Below are 22,547 nucleotides of genomic sequence, written 5' to 3'. Positions count from 1 at the left end.
GGTTAAAGCGGTGGTTTTAGATTTTTGAAGTCTAGCCACCGCCACAGCACGTTGAGTTCGCGGTCATGATAAACTACAGGTACGGAGTAGAAAACTGGTGCTGAAGATGTTAGCCTTTCGGCTGAACATTTGAATACGGACTCAAAAGCAAAGTACTTCGTAAGGTGGCCCGAGTTAACAGGCGCGCGCCTTGACGTTTCGACTGGCGCTTTCCCTTCGGCGTTACAAGGGTCTACCACTACACACCGCTGATAGTGGCCCACAATTTCAGATGCAACCTCTGATTTCCTCAGCTGCAATTGCAGGGGTACGCGCCTGCCCCGGATTATATTCTTCTACAATTAAGGTACCTGCCAAGCTGCCTACCTCATGTATGGATGGAGCCTAATCTGAATCAACTCTGCTTCTGATGTTCTAATTAGAAAGATATCGAGGTGGTGTTTCTCAGCTGTACCTTGGATCCATTCGACATTTTGACCGACCGCAACAAATCAACAAACCTCCGGGATGGTAGTTAATGGCTGCCTTCTAAACCTTCACGCTCGGTTAGATAACGTAATCGGCCAAGTCCAAATTGGAAGGTCACCCCTAACGTTTTGTTCTCGGGATGAGTGAGATTATGTCGGTGAGATGACCCTGACTACGCTCACCGAAGCATTCTCGTCGCGTTGGAGCGGACAGTAATCCCACGGCGGATTTTCTGTTGACCAAGTGCAGGGCTGTACAAAAGCCCAGACATTGGCTCGCTGTAGCTGTCGACGTCTTTCTTACTGTAAGTTTTCGGGCCGGCTGGGACCCTTGACTGTCTGATCTCTGTCGCTCTGTAGTATTACCTACAATAATACATGGAGCCTTATTTGTGCGTGCATGGGCAACATTTACCTATCTACTGGGTACTCCGTACTATCACATTTCATTTCTTGTTTATCCACTCTTTGCGCGCTTTACTCAAGTCTTTTTATCCGAACCATACATTACAGACATCCATCAATTTCAGAAACCAAAAAAGACCGCAGCACATGTTCTAGCGCCACCGGACTTTTAGTGGATGCCGCGCCTTGCCATTTCGAGGAAATGCTACCGGGGAAGTGGGTGTGATCAAAACGAGTCGACGATCTGCAACATGCGAAAAGTGGTAGCAACGGCGACAGCAACAGAGATAGGATGGCGACCTACTGTACCAAAGGTACCTTGAGTACTAACTACCTTGCCTTGCTTGCTACCTACTGTACTATAGTAGTAACGGCGCGCGAAGCTTGCATTGCATTTGCATCTACCTGCATTCACCCGCGCTGCATTGCGACTGACTGACTGATTGCCAGCCTGCCCCATATGCCCAACATTGCCTCTTCTTGAGCCGCCCTCGTGTAGAAACGAGGCCAGACCAGGCCCGGCACAAGACTTTGACTGCATGCAGATCATCGTCTTTCCCCTTGTCTCTGTGTCACAGAAAAGAAAAAACCCCCGCCGTGTTTTGATGATCCATAAGGCTCCAAGAAGCGAGCCGCGCGCGTCCAGAAGCGAGGCGAGACCAGACATAGGAGATCAAGATCATACAAAGGTTTTCGATGACCCATCCTCAGCCGGGTTGAGTTCGGGGGTGCCCGACGTACACCGGAAGCTGCGATTCTAGTGGCGTCGCCGACCATGGCCCCGCATCTACCGCATTTCTCCCCCTCCACCCTTTGATTTTATTTTTATGTATTATTTTCCCTTGCCCGCCGGGTCCTGGATCTGCCCTCTTTCTAAAACACCATCCATCCACTTCTTGTCACATCCACTTTGAACCCAAGACCGGGGCGGCGCTATTTTTCGTAGTGTATACATCCATCACTAGCCCTCGGCAATCCTTCCAACGGCGCTTTTTTTTTTGTCAATCCTTCAAAGCCTTTCTTTCTCTATTTCTTAGTTCAGCCACTTTGCGACTTTTTTTTTTCTTTGAAATCTTTCTTATCGTCTTCAGCTCATCCGGCATTCGATTCTTTTGACTTCTTTCTTTTACAGCAACGACTTTGTTCCTTGTTACTTTACCCTGCGCCTTGGCTGTTTTCCTCAAACGACATCAAATACTCTTTACCGCAACACCGGCGATGATCACAAGGCAATTCCTTTCGGAGCCATGACGTCCTGCGCATCACCATACTTGGGAAGCATGTTAACAACTTCACCGCCAATTTCAACTGCTCTGTGCACAATCGCCAACTCTGCAGATTTGCAAATTTATCGCGACTGTCGGCGCTTCAGTGGCGTGGCTGCAACCAACCCTAGGCCCAGGCGGCTTTGTCCCCCGGTGGGACCTTCAACTTATCGCTCGTAGTGTGCAACAAACAAACAAAACACCATCTGTGACCCAGTACGGACAAGGAATTTCGCCGCGACATCGTCAATTATCTTGTACCTTTACTAACAGCGCGCGCCTGGTCAAGCATATTCCTTGTTCAATCAGGCTTGGCATCGCACCGGCGTGACCGCGGCCCTGGGCCGGTCCGGCTTTTCCGGAGCGGGATCCGTCTCCACTCGGACGAGTCTCTGCCCCTTATACTCCAATAGGTCGTCATGTCGTCCTCGTCCCATCAGCAAAATGCCGTGCCCATCGATCAGCTTGGCCTCGCGGAAGAGGATGCACTAGCGCTACACCAAGCCCAGGCGCACATCAACAGAGGCGGCGGTGCGGGTTCATCTTCCTCACGTGCGGCCAGCAGGGCCTCCTCACAAGGCCTCCTCATGATGGACACAAGTTCCCTGCGACAATTGGGCCATCATTTTGACCGCGTGGTTCGGGGAATCCAGGAGCGCATCCAGCACTTGACGGAACAGTGCGATGCGGCTACTCGCGCCATGTATGACGAAGCGGGTAACCTGGTAGCAGACGCCGATGCGGAAATCGCACGGTATCATCGCATCATGGCAGAGTTGGATGACCTGGATCTCGAGTTCGACCGCATCGAAAATATCCGCGAGATTGTGAGAGGGTATCGCCAAAGAGCTGCCGATCTCGAGCGCGAATTAGCCATGAGCACCGGATCGTCAACCTCGCGTCGCCATCATCAATCCAGCAGCAGCAGTCGTCACCACCACCATGGACACAAGCATGGACATTCGAGCTCAAGATCTCGACACTGAATATCAGATGCGCGATGTGCACTGTACTGGATTGTTGCGCCTTTCCGCAGGGATAATTGTACCTTGCCTGAGGGCTCGCGGGTGGATTTCACAGTAGACCATCCATATGTGGCACCCTCATATAATGGTACCCCTTCAGTCAATGGTTACTGTGTCATGGAAACTCCCAAACGACGATAAGGCATCCGTGTGGCGTAAGCCGCCCCCGATATTGATTTGCCCACCCTGCTCCAGGTAAATCAACTTCACACCTTCAGCACTGCAGCGTCCAGAAAGCGATATACGCATGGACGGAAACAGGCGACCAGGCGACAAAGATATCAAGCGCGTTCCTACCACAAACCCATACGTACATTTTTTTTTTCTTACGGCATTCCACGCATGCCCCGAAACTGTCAAACCCATTCGACTTCACTGCCTTGGCACCTCCTATCATGTTATAAAATTTCATTACCCCATCTTAGATGGATGGGCGGTCTCGCGGCCAAGTAAAACAAGAAAGAAAGCAAAGCCTCACGGCCCATTTAACGATGTTCTCATTTTTACTCCTGTTAATCATGGCATTTCTTCTTTTTTTTTGGTAATACGTTTCCCAAAATCACGTTTTCAGCAAATTCCTTGATGACCTCACGAGCCGAGCGGCGCGGCAACCGTTTACCTCGGTATGAGCGAATATCGGCAAAAGTATCTCCATCTCATGTTTCTGTTCATCTCATTATTTCATCATACCTTCTCTGCCAATCAAATGCCACTGGACCATTATGTAATTTCTTCACAAAGCACAATTTTCGATGTATCATGCCCTCAATTTTCTACATCGATTTCATGAATTGAAAATCGGATATCCATATTCTGTATCCGTTCAGCTTGTTCTCTAGAGCAGTGCCATGACACACAAAGCGGGTGATTCCACGGTTTTAGGCGCACAACCGAAGCTGCATTCAAGCTTGCCTCCTTGTACAGAGACACACCGGTGTAGATGCGGCCCTACACCCAGGCAGAGTTTTTCAAGACAACAGTCCAGATGAGACCTAAGTGGCACAGGAGCAGTGCTTCCATCCTGTGCGGCGGTCGATCTCATCCCTTGAGGCGGACACGCACGGTTATTGTCTGTGATGGTCACACAGCCCATGGTGCTGCAAATAAGCTGCGATGCGCGCCCGTTCCCGGGGGCACGTCAGACATGCATGTGCAAGGCTTTTGGATAACCCCTCAATCTCCGATGTGATGCTGTCCGACAATATAGGATAAGTTCTTGTCGTTTTCGGTAACGCACCCAACAAAGGTCAAATCTCCCCATGCTTTTTTTGAAAGACCAGTCGTCCACTGCCTCGGGTCACGATTGATCCATCTTGGCCCTGCGAAGTAATCGTTTCTTAAGAAGCTTCTTTTCTATCAGAATAAGCAACTTCCAAGCTCAAAAATCTGAAAACAAACTTTAAAAAATACCAATACCATGGTTGACTTTTTCAAAATCATCGAGGCGCCGATTACCAAGCCACCTCGTTCAGCGAGGACAAAACAAGTCTCGCGGACGATCCGCGACCAAATCGAACTAGACCTCGCGGCACTGTCCCTACGCCGAGATGCCATCAGCCGAACGGAGCTCCCGGGCAGGTTTCGCGACCGCGACGCGGCGGCCCGCGAGTTCGGCCTCGCGCGCGACGCCTTCATCCACAGCCTGTACCGAACCAAGATGCTGACGACGCGCAGGGTCAAGGTCGCGAGGAGCGGAAGCACGGGCGGGACGGAGAAGCAGCAGCAGAAGCAGCAAAAGACGCTGGCGCTGCCGGATCTCAAGCGCGAGCTCGCGTTGCTCGAGGCGGCGCAGGACGAGCACCGGCAGCTCGAGGCCAGGCTGAGCAGGGCCAGGGCCAAGTACGCGGCCGCCGAGGAGGAGCTGGCCAGGACGCTGGCGGAGAAGGAGACGCTCGGGCGCGAGATCACCCTCTGCGCCTGCATGCTGAGGGAGGTGGAGCGCTACGGGCTCAGCAGGGTCGTCGACGGCGGGCTCGGGCTCGACGTCGGCGGCGGGGGGCGGGTCAGGGATGGGAAGGTCAGGGAGGGGTTGGTCAGTTATGTCGATTCCGTCCTAGGGGGTGAAGGGGTCCAGGCGGTTGGGTGGCTGTAAGGGGGGGTTTTTGTGGGTGGCATTGTGGTGCGGCTTATTTTGGGTGATTTGGTAGGCTTTTCTTTTTTGTAATAATGGGAAATGTGTCTTGTAAACTCTGCTTTTTGGCAGTCGCGTGGGCTTCAGGTGACGTACGGAGATTCAAGCTGATCATGAGCAGAGAAGTCATTGACCCTCCCGCACTCCTAATGCAGCTACTTGTTAGCTCCTTGACTCCGTAATATATGGCCAACCTCCATGTTGTGACTATAATAGTTCACTCTACCAAAACCAAAGGACGCCTCGCCGCCTCCCTACGCAGCCCGTGCTTTGCGAACGGATCCAAGCAAGCCAGTTCTTGAACTGCCGGGTGATCCCTTTGACAATAGTGAGAGGGCTGCCTAGTGTTTTATTTTCTCAGCAAAACGTGTCAAAAAGGCTCACTGACGAGGCTGGCGAACACTTTTACCTCTCGCCTTTCTTGATAGCTGTGTCCGACCGTTCAAAGTCGGCCAGGTCCTTTGGTTTGGACCTTGTGGGAGATCCAGATGCCATCATCGCGTCTGAACCTTATCGACCAGAATATTATGCGAGTTGATATGAGCACCATATATTCTACCTGCGGTTGATGTGAGTATCATTTACTGTTATAACTGCCCGACAAAGATTACCGCTGAGAAAAGAGAAAGAGGAAAAGGCCAGACGTGCCATTACTGGACAACAAACTTTTATAAAGGTCCGCCGGAAACTAATAGAAAATCAGAAGGAACTCTTTTCTTGGTGGTGTGACATCTGTATTGGTATCAGCTTGAAGCGAGTTCGTAGAACTAATCTCCAGTTTTGGTCATTCCTAGAGAATGATCTGGTATATTCTGTGGCATGATCAGGCTAATTCGAAAAGTCAGAGTCTTTCGACAATCCAAGCGGGTTTAACGCTGTCTGGTACGGACAAGTGGAAGCGATTTGCTCCCGGATAAGCCACAAAGGGGAAAGAAAGCCGGGAGGTTATATGGAAGTATGGATTACATCATGGTGACCCCATTGGTGAGAAAGACTTGCTTCATTGACTACAAGAATGACGATAGATTGTTTATCATGTTGGATATCCGGCTAAGTATTACAGCCAGCCCAACACTTGAACACTCTATAGGTGAACTAACATCCACAGCTTACACATTACAATCGAGGCCTTGACTTTACATGGCTGTGGTTGAGTGGAATAGCAAACAGCAGAACCAAGGTAGCACGTACTGTCCGGGAATGCTGGTATGCTCCCAAGAGGGGCCAGTGAGACATCTATAGATGAATTTGGCTCGTAAGTGATTTAAGTTCTTTTCGTCCTACATGATTGAACATGCCTAGGATATATATCGAGCGCATGGTCTAAGATGTAACCTGAAATAACCAGACCTCAGACAGAGACATCAATTGACAAGCTGACTCACTGGCGATAAGTAAATCGGGGAACCTAACATCAAGTTCAAGTACACATTGTTGTGAGTATAAAGCCAAGACCCTCTCTTTTCGACTAGATCTAGAGCTGGCTCTGCTCTGTCTCCAGCCCACCTTTGCGCTTCTTGGTACTTAGAATCTCCACTTGTCACAAAAAACCACACTCAAGTCATTGTGACAGAAAGCTGCACAGGATGCCGGCTAATCCTGCAGGTGTATTAGTGCACTAACCACACCGTCAAAGGTCACAGGGGAAAAGCCTTGTAGCCCGAGATTGGTCTACAAACTTTGACTTATTGACTCGTGGCGTGCTCTCAAAGTGAGGATGCGAATTATGCACCCTTCGCCAGATCGTCAATCTGTGGATTTGATGATTCATGCCGAATCTGGAAATAACTACAAAGCCCTGTGTCAACCTGGAGATCATTAAACTCTGCTTCACGAAGCTTCAAGGAGCTGAGCCCAGCATATGAAAGCAAAAGTCCCACTGCTTCAGGTGCTGTGCGCAGTAGTTCATGCCTAGGATCATCAATGACAAAGTCTAGCGGTTTCCAAAAAAAAAAAAAAAAAAAAAAAAAAAAAAAAAAAAAAAAAAAAAAAAAAAAAAAAAAAAAAAAAAAAAAAAAAACCAACCATCCAGGGATAATCCTAGTTTTTGGCCTTGTTGATCGTTCGAGAAAACACAAAACAGCGAGGATATTCCATTCATTCGAGAAACCTTTAACTGACCCTTCGTATTGGTAGTGGGGGTGGGCCAAAACATTAGAGTTACGAAGTGCGTGGTAAAGTAGCATTTGCCATGGCCCCAATGCTATGGACGTTGTTCCTAAACTGCTTAGTGCTTCAAAAGTGCAATCAAATTATATTGTGTGCAAATCCAGGATACTGGAATCGCCCGCCTTGTTTCACCGCTAACTTGGAAGCTGATTGCGTGCGTGCCATGTTTTTTTCCTTTGTCTTTTACAACGTCAAGTCACCTGCCACTTTCTCTTAATCGGGTATTTATCCTAGATAGGCAAAGGTACACACCTGACATGCGCAAGTCGGTCCCAACAGGCTGGGTCGTCTTTGACCCGAGATGAATCAGGTTATTGCAACCGCATTCATTGCTGTGAGAAGCTCCAACCAAGTAGGAAAAAAAACAAAAACAAAAAATGAACTCCAACTATTATACTTTGGTCACAGGGCGATCCAAATTTTGCCGGGAATTTCTGCCTGTGGAGGATCAAAACGAAGTAACCAACTCCAGAAAACAGCCCCCAGGGCTCTCAGAAAAGAAAAACCTTAAAAAAAATCTCATACGCCAGTATGAGAAACCTTGACCAAACGAGGAAAAGATGCGCTTTTTTTTTAGAGTGCATCGGGAAAATTTTGTGCTTTTGCACATCGGTTTGTTTTCCCCAGATCCCAACAGCCTGGCGAGCAATCCCGTATGTTGAGGATAAAGTGCTTGCTGTGATGATCCTAATTAACTCAAAGTACCAAATGCAACCCGTGAAATCTATTAGACCTGTCATTCCTGCAACAGAATACGGAGCAGTATATGCTGGAGAAATACACTTCGGGCCGTGGGCGTAAAAGCGTCCACGGCCGCCTAGCTCTCTCGCCTAGCCGCAGAACCGTGGCAAAAAAACGCGTGTAAAGCCCTGTGCTGACGCTAGACTGACTTTGAACAAATGGGCTCTCGGTATTTGTAAGATCTAAAATGCCACATTGAAGCTTGGGGGGAGCAAAATGTGTAGTAAACAAGAAAAAATGCTTCTCGATAGACGCCCACATTACCGCTCGATCTGCCGATCTCCGCTCACATCACATCCCGTTGATCACCTGCAGAACAAGAAAAAACAGATGACAAAAAAAAAGTCTACTGTTGCCCAAGATTCTTTACCAGCCCCCGTTACATCTTCACGATGGCTTCTCTTCTCATTCTTTTGCTTTTTTCTCCCGGCCAAGTCTACAGAAAGCTCGCCTACCCTCATTGGGAATAAATCGACGACGAGGCGGGACCCTGCGTTTGTCTGGTTTGAAATGAAGTTGGCTGTGGAGGGACTGTGGATACACTTTTTTTATTTGCTGTTGTCCTTTGTTCTCTACCTTACGTAGTACCTTTTGTATGTACTTTAACCGTACCATCTTGCTGTACCAGGTACTGCCGTACCAATCGCAAGTATCTTTTCTGTGCTTGGGTAGGTATTATTCTGCGTTTCTTTTTTACATGTTTTTTCCCCCCTTCCCTTTCGTCAGAGGTTCCCACCGGATTGAGATCCTTCCGAGCCCCCATGTGGCTTCTGGTTTTAGGCACACGCCTTTTGCATGGAGGTGGAGCGGGGGGGCGGGATCAAAAAGGTGGAACAAAAGGTGGAGAGTAGGAGAGAATGAATGGAGGGGAGGGGTGTGTGTGTTTTGTTGCATACGTATTATTTGTGCGTGTGCAAAAGAAAGAAGAAAAAAAAAAAAAGGAAAGGAGCTTCCGCAACAAGCAAGGCCCCTCCACCCCTGCCCCTTGCCCATGAAAATGATCACCACTGAGGGGATTCGCGGTAGGGATTGTGTCCGTGTCCCGACGACACATCTCTGGTAGCAGCCAGGGCACCAACTAAGGTTAATTGACTTGGCAGCCTGGCTTGGCTACCACTCGACAGAGGTTTTACGAGTTTCAGCCCAGCAAAACCTCCCTGGGTTCCAGCCCACGATCCGTGGGTGTTTACAGCTACTACGCAATACTGAGGGCATTGTTTTGTATGCTCCGTGCGAAGCGAGGTCGAGAGATGTGGAATTGAGGAAACATGCTGAATAAGGCAAGTCACAGTCTTGAAAAAGTCCACGCGTGACTGCAACTGTGATGAGATTTTCAGGTGTGGTTGATGGGCTTTTGTGGGTGAGAAAGCCCCATCGGGAGGGGCGGCCGAGTTGGATCTTTTCTACCCTCAGATGCCCAAGGTACCCTTTCTCTCCACCCGTGTGGGGGAAAAGGGCAAAAAGGTCGTTCACAAGGAGATCGTGGTCTGAAGTTTTCACATCTGGCAGAAAGGTGGTCTTATGCTTGCCAGCCCGTTGCCTGCTGGGACCAATCATCTGAATCTCTTGTGTTGAATCTTACTGCAGAAATTCCAGACTGCACATATAATACAATATCGGACCGTCAATGCGAGGGAGAGGCATAACACAATCCAAACTCTCTCTAGCTATTCTGAAATCCACTTCGAAGAAAAGTCGGCCGGCAGCTTTTTCTAAGCCACGACCGTCTGATGTAGTATTTTTTTTTTCTCTTTCATGCAAATTCCAGAACTGAGCTGACCGAGCTGAACTGAAGGTTGCAACTCTGGCGTCAAGTATGAAACGGCATCACTGTTTGGGTTGGGTGACAGTCGGTAAGCAATTATAACAACAACCAAACCAAAAAAAGTTCAATCGGGTGTTTTTTGATGCAAATCTCATAAATCTCTCGAGATCGCAATTTCATGGCAAGCCATCAAACCAGACTATCAACCTTCATAATTTAAAAACAAGAGGATCACAGTTCCTACACCGTTGCATCGACAAATGGTGATAGCCGCGTTGACCGCGATCGACGCTTGTGTCAGTGCATACCTTCTTTTCTTTTCTCTGCAAATCTCTTTCCAAAACAGACAAACAGGCATAAAAGTAACAGAAAGGCTCCCCTGACTGAGTGCTGCATTGCATGCGGTGTCACCCCGAGTAAGTACATAAGCTTTGATCAAGATGCTGATCTTCTTGAAATACTGCGGTAAGCGAATTCTGGAACTCCGGCGCAGCAACAAATATTACCGGATATACAGACAGGGGTATCCCAACCTGCCTGAGTCGTCTTTTGTCGTTACTTTGTCGTTCGCCGGAGGTGGTTGTTGACGTAAGCAGATTCTTTCCTTAGTACCTAAGTAATCACATTATACCAAAGATGACACCTGCCATCTTACCACCTTCCCGACGGCCGTTTTGACGGACGCTAGGCTAGGCACGCGCTGTAGTGGATATTTAGGTTGGTTAGTGCAGTTCGTCAACCGTTGAAGCTAGCGAGGATATCCCGTCCAAGTTCGGCTCTTCACTAAGAAAAGAAAAAAGAAAGTTCAAAATTGAAAGAAAAAAAAAACACCAAAAAAATCTTTAGTTTAGATCTTCTTGCATTTGTAAATGAGCCAAGCCCGAAAAAAACCCCCAATTTATCAAGTAATACTCAGATGAGCATAGATGCGTGAGATGCCGCACCTGTTGCAGCTTGCGCGGACTAACTGTAACCAGTAAAAATGCAGACATGTCCATGTTCAGCACCCTAGCAGGGATGTACAACATATGCACGAAGGGTCATTCATTCCCACTTGAGCAAAAAGGTTCGCAGATTTGACCCCATAGTCGTGCTGACCGCCTCGCAGCGGTCCGCTTTTTCTTATGTTATAGTCCTCTTTTTTTTTTCCATTTCGTGCTTCCCATTATGATTTGTGCTCGGAACATATTCCTTGGCATTATTCCTTTTTGCCTTCATACCCAGTACAACGTGGATATGCAGAAACGAGGCAAAAGGTGGGGGGAAGAGGGAAGAAAGACCAAGCAAGGGTCCTGGATCTCTTGCTCACGTGTCCCTTGATTTGGTCCGCTCCTTGTACTTCTCGGAACCCTCCGCTTTTTTTTTCTTGTGTACCACTTGGGGGCGGTGCAAAGACCAAGTCAGTTGTGGCAGAATACCACGTTGGACTGAATGAAGCCGAGTTCGCAGACTGTTATTAGGTAACAGCCTGTGGAAGCCTACGAGGTACATTTTACCCAGTCCGGATCTATTGCCGTGTCAAATACAATATATATTGCTTTGTATAATACAGCTCACACTTAATAAGGCATGTACCTTATGTAACCAACATCGTCAAATTACCAGCAAAGAATACGTAACCTAGGCTTGCTAGGATATAGTAGTCACTGAACGAATTGCGCATTAAAATGCCAAGTTAGATTTGGCTCTAGGTCCACTTTCTGTGCTGATCATTGCGTCTTTTGTTAATATGTCAAACGGCGTTCATCTGTTTCTCCTGACTCTGCTTTTTGTTCGGCTCCCACCAAAGTAAAGTTCTCAAAGTTGCTTGCCTACCTAGCTGGATATTGACAATGAATCAAGTACAGTCAGAGCAAATTACTCGCCATCACACCATCGGCGTTTCTCAATTGATATTTTTACACACACCTCATCTCCCTCAATCATATGCAAAGTAAAAAACCCTGGGTAAACTATTTCTGAAAAAAAAAAAAAAAAAAAAAAAAAAAAAAAAAAAAAGCCAACCAGTCAATGCGCTCAGACCTTAAGGTTCCCTCCCTCGTTGATCCGCCCGCCCCCTTGTGGTAATCATCCCCCTCCTCCCCTTCTTTTGGCTTTTGCTACGTCTGCTGGCAGTAGTTAACCGAACCAGTCAAAATCAGTGGGTAAGGGCCCTTTTTTTCCATTCGTGAGCGGAGCGAGGCTTGCGAGGATCTCTCGAAACATTTCAGGGTTCTGTTATGCTTATAGAACCCCACAATTTGACATCAGAAACATCTTCAGCAGCCTCGCTTGCGGCTCAGCGAAAGCATCATGGCGTAACACAATACCACTAAAAAAAAGAGGGAAAATGGAAACCAAAAACAGCAAAAAGTTTGCCACATTTGCATAATCTTCCATTCATTGTCACTGAAAAGGGCTTAGCTGGCAAATAGCACAAACATGTATCTTATGCATTCATTTCCCCATAACGTGGTGAACTTTGTCATGTTCACCGAGCCCAAGTTTGACCGCACCCCGGCACAAGGTTTGCCTAAGAGAAGAGATCAATGCCAATCACCTCCCTGCCAAGAGAGATTTTGACCTCATCCTCGTGGGGGTGTCAAGGGAAAAAAAAAAAAAGAGGTTACCCCCAGTTACTCCCACGTGCCGTCCATCGGTTGACAATTGTAGGTGCGTAGAGAAAGTCACTCATGAACTCATGAAAATCACATCTCGGGATTTTATGTCTTTTTTCTTTCTTTTTTTGTCTTGACGCTTTGTCGTCAATGACAAGTCTCTCTTGGCCAAAATGGGCGAGTCTCGCTACCAAATTTGGTTGTGTGCACAGATGTAAAACTGCTCCCGTAGTGACACTCGCTTCCCGCAGCACAAACTCCTTCCCCTCTTTTCCCTCATGCTTTTTCTCATCACACCAAAAAAAAATAAAAAATACCAGGTCCGGGCCTCAGTTGGAAAAAAACAAAAAAAACACACACACACACACACAGTTAAAAATCTTGGCAGTGCTGTTTGTATTTGTTAGGTGCTCACGTGCATCTTGGTCTTGTTGGTGCATTTGGGGTAATTCAAGGGAAAAATAATCCTCCAATGCTACATAGCCGTTGCATCACGAGTGACCTTTTTGTTGTCCTTGTTCTTTGCTCGTGACCAATCCACTCTCTATAACCAACTAAAAGCGATCTCGGATTTCCCTGTTATTCTTGCCGTCGAGGTTGAAATGTCGATCATCCGCAACACAAATTTTGGGGTAGGATAGAAGAAAGTCGGAGTAAAACAACACCAAAAAGTTGGTTTAAAAAAATGATCAAAGAGGCTCCTTTCTCCAAAGCACAGTAGCTCAAGCCTTGTTTTCCTTTTCACTATTTTGTAATCGTTGGGTTTTGCTTGCTCACTATTGGTCAATCTCTCTTTTGGTCCCCTACGAAAAGAAAAAATGTAACATTTCTTGCCAAGCCCGCTGATCACTTGCCTCTTTCCCCCCTTTCCATTCCCACCAAAGCCCACATCTTGTACAATAGCCCATCCCAAGTTCATCTATTTCCAAGGCATATTCTCCCATCTTCCAAGGACCCTTGAGGGGGGGGCCTTCTTTTCTTTTGCCAAGTCGACTGTAGCGTGAGATCATGTGCGGGTTTACCGTCATAAACCTCCGAGATTCCAGACACTCGACAAAGTTGTTTTGAGGGAGACTGTTCCCATCTCTCCAAGGTATGTGATCCGCGCTATCGAAATAGGCAAATGCACTGTTGACGCCATGTTGCATAATCCCACTCTGGTGATCGGCAGATATGACAAGCAAGGAATGAACATACCACGTAGTGCCCATGTTTCCGGGGATGTACAAGTTCAACGAAAAAAAAGCACACAAGGGTGAAGGTTGTTGGTAAAAGTTTGAATTGTATAGTTTTGTAGTCGAGATTTTTTTCTCTCTTTGCTCTTCTTCCTAGCCCCGTGCTGCCACTGAGGCCTACTTAGATTTAGTGTCAACCTGATCTTCGAAACCGACTCAGGATCAGGTTTGTCTACTATATATACATTAAAATGATGAAAAGACAGAGAGAAGAGAATTGAAGAATGTAAAAAAAGACACTGTTGTGCAAAAGAGTGACTTGAAAAAAGTTTGAACAGAAACCTAGTCTTTTTTTCCACCCAATTCTTTCCCCTCCCTGTCTTTCCGAGATTGTGTTCAAGGTTGGGGAAGACCGGCCTCTCTCGCAACTCTGAAAGAACAGAAAAGTATAAGATTGGTATATCATCAGAAATTCAATAAGACAATAAAAAAAACCCCCAAAAAAAGAATTCCCACAAAATAAAGTACAAACGCCCACGTAAATGCTCAAATGCTAATATCAAAAAACGCCAATCCCTTTTTTGGGTAACCCAATTGCAAGGAGCCGCTTCCCTTGAAGGAGAAATCGCGTTTCCAAGATAGGGAGTGAATGGACGTCCCTCTTTTGTAAGAGGTTCTTATGCTGTTTTTTTTGTTGCTTTTTTCTTTTTTTTTCTTTTTCGTTTTGCAGTAATTATCGCCGAAGCTGAGATCGCTTCTTGTCGATTACATTAGTCACCACATCAGTGCATGGTGGTGCTGTTGCTGCTGCTGCTGTCATAGTTGTGGCAGCCCCTCTCGTGGCGCTTCATGTTGCTGCGCACGCTGAAAGCCTTGCCGCATCCGGCGTGAGGGCACTTGAAAGGCTTCTCGCCGGTGTGCGAATGGCTGTGTATCCTCAGGGAGCTCGGGCGAGAAAAGGCCTTGTTGCAGGTCTGGCAGATGTAGCGGTCCTGAGACTGAGGGAAAGATGCCGCGGCAGACGGAGAGATGTAGTGGTGGTGCTGCCAAGGGTTGGCGCCAGACTGAGGTCCCATGGAGACGTTGACAGGCATGGGAGGGAAGGCCTATTACATGTTAGACTATGCATATTAAAAATCGCTTTTGGTGCCGAGTACTGTTGATGCTTACCTGAGGGAGGGGTCTCTGGTAGTAGAGGCTAGAAATCTGAGGCTGCTGAGGAGGCGGCGTAGGCTGCATCGTCGGGTAGTAGGCTGCCATCGGGTTGCTGGGGGCCATGCCATAGGGAGCTGAATAGGCAGACTGTGCGAAAGGAGCCTGAACCGGTACCCTGGAAACGCTGGTCATGTGCGGGCGGGGCTCCATCTCCATGTGTCCTGGGGGTGGCGTCGCCTCAAAGTAGTAGCCAGTGGCGGGAAGCTGGCTGACCGACTTGTTTGAGGGCGAGTTGTAACCATCGAATGAGGTCTCAGAAGTCATAGGCGGCGTTGGTGGGATACCCTGGCGCACAGACTGTATGGCATTGTTGTAGTGTGACGAGCTGGGCCTTGATTGTTGTGCTGCTGTTTGTGAGATTAGAATCATTGCCAATTGTTTGCTCCGGTTTACCTGCTTGCCAGTAACAACTAACCTTGTTGTTGCTTCTGCTCCTCACGGAATTGGGCTGAGGTCTCAGAGGTTGGTGATCCTTGATCCGCCAAGCCCAACAGGTTCGAGATGGATGGAAGCGAGCACTTGTTGTCGTCCATGGGCGGCGAAGGCGGGCCTTGAGGCTGAGCCATGTAACTGTACTGCGACTGTTGCTGATGAATTGGGTAGGGTTGTTGTATCATGGTGGCGGCCATTTTGTCTGTGGTAATGGTAAAGTGAAAGTTGGGTGTTCGTTGTTTGTTCGTAAGAGACAGTGATGTCGTCGATTTCTAGATGCGGTGCAGGTCTACTCTCTTTTAAAAGGATTTTGATTCGTGAATTATCGCAGGGCTTTGGCTTGTATGTAAATAGATATTAAGAGGATTGACAGTAGACCCGAGGACCAGCTGAGGAGATGTTTAAATTTGGGAAAAGTGATCTTGAATCGGAGAACTCAAGATATCGGGTTGACCGGGAGGAGGGAGGGGTGGAGATTTAAGTAGGAAGCGGGCAGTCGAGGACCGACGATTTGTTTTTTGCTGTCAGATCTCCCGAAATGGGATTTGCTCGTTCCCAGCGGAGGTCGGTCCCATCGACCCAGCAGGGAGTGTGTCCAAAGGACAGGGCATAGCATGGCAGGGTGGCAGCGCAGGAAAGAAAGAAAAAAAAAAAAAAAAGAGAAAAAAATAATAAAAAAATAGAGACAAGGCAGGGGGTTCGAAAAGCTGGAGACCGGCAAGCGAGCGCATCCACACCGTTGATCCCTGGGGCAATGGCAACAACGACAGCCGGTCACAAGTGCTGCAAGTGGACCTCTGAAGGAGTTACGACAGAGACGACAGAGGCCAGGATTCCGCTGATCAGTGAGAAGAAAGGGTGTGGTTTTCTCGGCCCAATCCTGACAGGTCGTGCTTGACAGCGCAAGCCGCTGGGAATTACCCTTGCTCGTGCGACAAGGGGGGGTATTGGTTGACAAGGGGTTGGGGGCAGAGGTGGGTGATGAGTTGTTATGGAGTAGAAAAAAGAAGGTTTTTAATTATAATATTTTTTCTTCTTTTTTTTTTTCAAAAGGAACTATTTTGCTTCTTCTCTACTCTAGGCTGGTGGTGTGGACTATCCTATCCTGTGGCCGGGAGAGCGGGATGAGATCGAGGGATGTTGGAAGGCGCCAGGATTCTTAGGATCGCCAGAGGCCAAACGTTGACTGGTTAATGCACGGGCCAGGATTTGCAGCCCAGCCTTTGGTTGCCTTTTGCATGGAAGTCAACTGAACTGCACGTACCACGTAATAGGTACATACCTTACATACAGTACACCTAACACATACCACCCGAACCCTAAGGTGCATGTTCACCTAACGTTCAGCTAACGCTAACCCAGTAAACCTAGCGCTATGAAGTCCAGTCAAGAGTCAGTGAAAATCCAATCGTCAAAGTAACGCACAAAAAGCAGCGGTTTGCATAAGGTAGATTTCCCTCTTGCATTCATGTTCGCTCTGTAAATAAAACTGAGCTCCGTATCTTTATGCCATCAAATCTCAATCGATCGACCATAAACCTTGCTCAATTACACCCTACGAGGATCATCTTGGAGCCTCGAGGTCCAAGCCCCATCACCAAAAGCCTTGAAATTCAATTTCGCCTCTTGGCTTAGGTCGCTTTGTCAACTATGAAAAGTCAGGGCGCCTGTGGTTCCCTTGACCTTACCGCACACCTCGATCCACGATTCGCAGATTCGCAGGCTGGGTTTGGGTTGGTGGGGTTTAATGGCGGCCGGTCTCGGATCAGTCTTACCAATTATAGGAAGTTGGCCGACCCCTTGCGGGGAATATTTCGTCAGTCACGCTGTTCACACCCTAAATCCCTGGCCACAAGAGAGAGAGAGAGAGGGTAAAAAAAAAAAAGAGGATATAGCCATGCCATGACTGGGATTGGATTTTTATCTACACACCCTCTCTTCTCTCATAATTATTACCCACTATTTTCCCCCCGGTTCCATGGTTGTGTTTTGGGACAGGGGCTTACCCGGGTCGTCGCGAGGGCACTTGAGACGAGGAGCGAGTCGAACTGCCACAGCCGGAGTGCACACACTAAACTGAAGAATTGCCCTGCCAGATTTTTCTCTCTCTCTTAGTTACTGCAACAGCGCAGCAAACGATGCCCTGTCAATGCGTTGGGCGGGAGCCTTGCCCCGTGGGTTACCCCCTTCCCGAGGAGTTTGTGTTTGTAACCGGATCATCAGGCTGATCTTATGCCGTGCCGTAACTCTCAAGAAGGACTGGCTTGGCTGGTAACTTCTGATAGACGTAAGAATTGTTCTGTTCATTCGATGTCGAATCACCAACCTTTCCTATCGGTCCGAAGGGCCCATCTGCCATCTCAAAAACCTAAAACTGACTGCTGCCATCTGTTCGGCCATTGTCTGTTCGTATGCGTCACAGAGGATTGATTGACAGGCAGTCGTCCCTGGGAGCCGCTTGGGCTGTGTGTTTCTATTTTACTACTGCTTAATCAATGTGCGCATCTGCATCCCTTCCTATCTGTGATGCTAATTATCTTTGGCCGTATGTAGTATAGGGAGTGGAATGATATTTGTTACACGGAGGCAGTAGAGTCATGGTTTAGTTGCTTCTCTTGAAAAGCATTGACCACTGCACGAGTAAAGGATCAGTAGAGTTCAAAGGATTTACCTAGCAGCTATCGTTCTATTTAAATGATTGTCAGCGGCGATTAGCGTTAATTCTCATCTTGATATGCCCACTAGCAATGGCCATATCATGTCAATTTCGGACAATGCAGAATTCTATCCAAGCAAACCTGCCGGGTTCTGTCGTATTGCACAAGAGAGTTTGCAAATCCGAGACAATGACAGGATGGCACATCTGAGAATGTTCCGGATTTGCTGCAGGGTGCCTTTGGAACATCAATGCCTTGCGGAGACACCCAGAAGTGTTTGCTGCAGCTCTCTGTCTTTTACTTCTTCTTCTTCTCCATCATCACTGTTAGCTTCTATATTTCTTTTTCTTTTGTTTTCCCAACCAGCCCAGTTCCCTAAAAGTCGGCTGTCGGATTGCCTGTTGCCACCATCACAGGCTTTCCAGGCGTTGCTAATCTCTTCATGCACCCCAATCATGCTGTTTTTGGTTCCAACCCAAACGTCGGCAGCTTTGTTGACGGCCTAGCCGAGCAAGGAACTGTACAAAAGGCTCACGACAAAGCTTCCTTGTCTAGATCGACACGTCTGATGCTGGGGTTGGGCTATTATTGTCGTTCATAACTTTCATATACGGAAGTTGATGTGCAAACTTCCAAAGGGAGAGAGCCAGTTTCAGGGTAGAGCCGCCTTAATACTACGCCAAGAACATGGTTCCCTTCCATTCATATACTGAGCAATGCTGTGAGAAAAGTCTATCTCTGGGGAAATCGGTCCGTCAGTCCGACTGAGTCGTTTGTGCAGATCAGATGATTTTTTTAACTCCTGCCTGTTTTATAATTCAATCTCGATGTAGATACATGGTAGGTGCTTGTAATTTTAGCATGATTAACGCGGTCAGTTCACGGTGAACTGACTTGTAAATTGTGCCAACTGCGTAATGCTGCTGACCAAAAAAAGAAAACTGTAAAAGCCACCCCGAAAATACCAACGCAACCCTATGAAACCAAACATTGAATAGTAAGTTGCGTTAATCATAAGTGCTCGAATTTTCCAGTGCATAAACCTCTCCCAGGCAATCTAAAGTCTTTTTTTATTTTTGTTTACAATGAGGAAGATTATATTCCTGCAATTTCTTCACTATGTCGGGCTTACCGAACTATAGGCGCCTTAATAAAATTTTGAAGGCAGATAAACCCACCTGGTACATTTTTAGAAGTAACGGCAGATCTCGCCGGTGTATCTTTTTTGTCACGGATGCAACGGCCATATGCTCGGGTGCAAAGCAGGTTGTGCAACTAGGACCAAGTCCACAACTTCAATCATCCTCCCTCCATGGCGTAAATCATCTGTGCTACCAAGACTGGATGTAAATCCTCTCCCCCACAACAAATAGGAAACAAGGGTGGTTTTCGGATGCTGACGGACCCTGTCTGGTACCAGACAGTCCAGGAGGGACATGTGAAACCTGAAAGCCTAACCTGCGTGGTACTTCGGTGTGCTTGTGGTTGTGCTATTGCACGAGTACTCCACGTTCCGAAAAGAGCTTATGTCGTCCTCACCTTAGTGCTATCCCGCAAGGGTCGTGAGCCTGGACGCGATCTAGATTCCGAGACGGGACTGGCTCGTCTTGGCCGAGACTGCTTGGGCTTGTTGACAATAGCACAAAGTCCCAGTTAGCCTACTTCGTAGGTACATACGTGTCGTCTGTTCTCTTTTTTTTTTTTTTTTTTTTTTTTTCCCTCTCCCGCGTGGTATCCATCTCGTCTCATCTTATACATCACAATCGGGCTACCTACAGCACTAGCGTATAAATTCAGATGCAATGGAGCCCAGACCATAGGGTCTAGAACATGCTACGCAGCGATGCATACAAACTCCTTCTTTTTACTTTTCCTACCTGTGTTAATTCTTTGGGACAAATAACGCAACAACGCAACATCGAACTCCCAACACCCTGGTTATGGTTAAATGTGATGATTGTTTGGATTTGCACCTCCTGAACATCATTTTCTACGCAGGGTCCGTCTCAGGCTGGTCGTTACTAACGGGCGTGGGGCACCAAGGGCAAAGTTAAAGAAGCGACCCCAAATAAAATTGCGTGCCTGGCGCTGCTCGTCGTGGATTATTACCTTTAAGGTGTCGCCAATCTTTGGGTAGGACCCACTACAAATGCAGCAGGAGTCGGGCGGCCCCCTACTACTATATGATACGGTTGACTTGTTCGCACGTGGGCGGTATCCATTTCCATGCTCACTGTGATCAATCAATCAATCACATCCGTTGTAACTCAAATCTGCTTTGTAACGTCGTGTGCACATTTTTGAGAAGGAAAAAAAAAACCCTATCCAAAACCCCAAGCCACCAACCTCATATTCTCAAAGTGTGACGCAACAGCCACAATGCAAATAATTATGATGAAAATGAATTCCACAACGGCCCGGGATCGCTAAAGAAACAATGCCTCCGGATTCACACTATTTGATCTGTTGCAAGAGGCTTGTCAACGCCACTGACTGACTGTGGGGCGAGTGAGCATCCCATCTCATCCCGCTGGCAAATCTCTCCGCGTCAACCCAAGGCTTCCTGGTCCGTGGGAAAATCCGTGCCTTGACATGGCTGGGCAAACCCAGCACAAACCAACAAGCACAAGACGTCGTCGTCCCCCCTCAACAGCCTCACCAACAACAACAAAAAGCCGGCTGAACCAACCCGCTTTTTTTTTTTTTTGCTGCTGCTGCTGCTCGACCTTCTCCGGGCCCCGGCAACCACGTTAATCGGTGTTTGATCGTCTCAAGTTTCGACCATCCCATCCCAACTCATGCCTCGCGCCCAAACGCTGCCATCGACGACATTCTTGGCTCGACGGGACGAAAAGCCGCCGCCACAGAACCAGGAAGGGTTACCTAAAGACTTTTGAGCCTTCGGGTTTTTTGAGACAACCAATGCGTGGTTGCTAAGCACTTACCAATTTTGAGCTAAGACCCGAAGCTAGACGAAAAGTAGCGCCACACGCGGGTAGGCTTGTGGCGCTACTCTGCGGGATGACAGCAGTAGTGTCGAGTTATAGTGCTGGCACGGCACGCAGCGAAGAGGAGGGGGAAAATGTCGGGGCTAGCTAGCTTGACTGGTTTTGACGCCATGCAGGTACGCCCTAATTACGTCGTACGCTGGGTAGGGCGCAAGGCTAGAGATGGGGTCAGCCCAGTGTCTTTCAATCGCCTACTCGAGGGGGAAAAAAAATCGAGCATCACCTGCACTCAATTAATCCTTTCTTCGTGTATTCATGTATTCTGCATTTTCTCTCCCTACCTGTAGCTTTTCTCTCACTGAATACATCAAATGTGATTCTTGTGTGGCGTTCAGCTGGGTTCGGTTAGCTGAGGCAGACGAAACATGCATCAACTCAGGAAACGTTCACGCATGACCATGTTTACTGTAATGCTAATATTATGCTTGATTACGCAGTAATGAGTAATTCCTACTCGCATTCTGGGTGTCTTTGCCTGCCTTGAATGGCATTTATCACCGACGGAACCACAAATTAACGTGGTGCATACAAGGTGCCGGACGAAAAGCCGCGTGGGAAGAAAAAGAGCGACATTATCATTTTGCACCCACTGCCAAGTAGAGAGAAACGATGTTGCATTAATCTGCCGCGGACCTGCCGACGTGCCGACGTGCTGGTAACTGCGCAAAGAGATTCGCAACCCCAATCCGCAAACCCCTGACAAGTTTCCATGTCATTATCCAACATTGAATCGTGTGTTGACATCGGAAATATTTTACTGTCACAAACAACATCTCGGCAAGCCCCCAGCCCGTCTGATTGGCACAATGCGTACGAGATACCAAGCTTTTCGGTGGATGCGCTTACCGGCAACAGCAAGCAGGGCGGGCTGCCAAGGCAAAGAAAGAGAAAAAAAAAGAAGAAAAAAAAAAAAAGAGAGGAGAATTCNCCCCCCCCCCACCCTCGGGGACAGATCAGCCGTCCGGGGTGGTCCCAGTAGATTTTGGGATGGCTAGCGGAAGAGCTAGCCGACCATCCATCAATGCCGTCCTGGCACCGTGTCTTTGCTTTGAAAATGATGTTGAATTGAGGCGAAAAGGGTCTCAAATGACAAAGTAGGACCCAGCAATATGGCATGCCTACCAAGCCAAGGTATTTTGTCTTGGAACAAATTGAGCTGTACGAAAGCGAAGGACCCTTAAAATTGTCCTTACAACGCTGTACCCTACCAAACCATGCAGATCCGTCAGCCTCCCTTGGTTTTTAGGCTTTTCAGCAAAGGAGAACGAGTAGGAGGACTGTTTTGGCTGCAGACGTTCATCTACTCCATTTTACTTTGATCATGACGTTGGATGCAACGAGAGCAATAAAGATCAGACAAAATTGGGATGTGAAATGGGTACTACATCACCAATTGATTACCAAAAAAAAATTTGAGACGAACCAGGGCTGATTGACAATTAGGCTTGGGGTTTGTTGCTGTGGAACTCAGCTCCGGCTTTCGCTGACTCTGATT

At 47.8% G+C, this 22,547-nt stretch overlaps 5 protein-coding genes across 5 annotated transcripts; 4 read left to right on the top strand and 1 right to left on the bottom strand.

The window, feature by feature from the left end:
• Window positions 1-2,556: 2,556 nt before the first annotated feature.
• PgNI_10334 (uncharacterized protein) lies at window positions 2,557-3,123 on the top strand (the record flags this gene model as incomplete). Its single annotated transcript, XM_031130307.1, has 1 exon — window positions 2,557-3,123. One exon carries the CDS (start codon window positions 2,557-2,559, stop codon window positions 3,121-3,123), a length of 567 nt encoding a protein of 188 aa, XP_030980042.1.
• A 1,456-nt stretch (window positions 3,124-4,579) lies between these two features.
• Window positions 4,580-5,254, top strand: PgNI_10333 (uncharacterized protein; the record flags this gene model as incomplete). The annotated part of the gene is made up of 1 exon (XM_031130306.1): window positions 4,580-5,254. One exon carries the CDS (start codon window positions 4,580-4,582, stop codon window positions 5,252-5,254), a length of 675 nt encoding a protein of 224 aa, XP_030980041.1.
• Window positions 5,255-11,949: 6,695 nt separating this feature from the next.
• PgNI_10332 (uncharacterized protein) lies at window positions 11,950-12,613 on the top strand (the record flags this gene model as incomplete). Its single annotated transcript, XM_031130305.1, has 2 exons — window positions 11,950-12,031; window positions 12,110-12,613. Coding segments are annotated over 2 exons (312 nt in total), but the record flags the coding sequence as incomplete, so codon positions are not given.
• Window positions 12,614-14,522: 1,909 nt separating this feature from the next.
• Window positions 14,523-15,584, bottom strand: PgNI_10331 (uncharacterized protein; the record flags this gene model as incomplete). Its single annotated transcript, XM_031130304.1, has 3 exons — window positions 14,523-14,846; window positions 14,911-15,302; window positions 15,371-15,584. The coding sequence occupies 3 exons, from the start codon at window positions 15,582-15,584 to the stop codon at window positions 14,523-14,525; spliced, it is 930 nt and encodes a 309-aa protein (XP_030979694.1).
• Window positions 15,585-15,925: 341 nt separating this feature from the next.
• On the top strand, window positions 15,926-16,188 carry PgNI_10330 (uncharacterized protein; the record flags this gene model as incomplete). The annotated part of the gene is made up of 2 exons (XM_031130303.1): window positions 15,926-15,976; window positions 16,078-16,188. The coding sequence occupies 2 exons, from the start codon at window positions 15,926-15,928 to the stop codon at window positions 16,186-16,188; spliced, it is 162 nt and encodes a 53-aa protein (XP_030980038.1).
• Window positions 16,189-22,547: the final 6,359 nt, after the last annotated feature.

Source organism: Pyricularia grisea, chromosome VII (genome assembly GCF_004355905.1).
Source record: "Pyricularia grisea strain NI907 chromosome VII, whole genome shotgun sequence".
In the NCBI taxonomy this organism is placed as follows: domain Eukaryota; kingdom Fungi; phylum Ascomycota; class Sordariomycetes; order Magnaporthales; family Pyriculariaceae; genus Pyricularia; species Pyricularia grisea.
The sequence above is the reverse complement of the archived record's forward strand: the minus strand, read 5'-3'. Positions and strand labels throughout refer to the sequence as shown.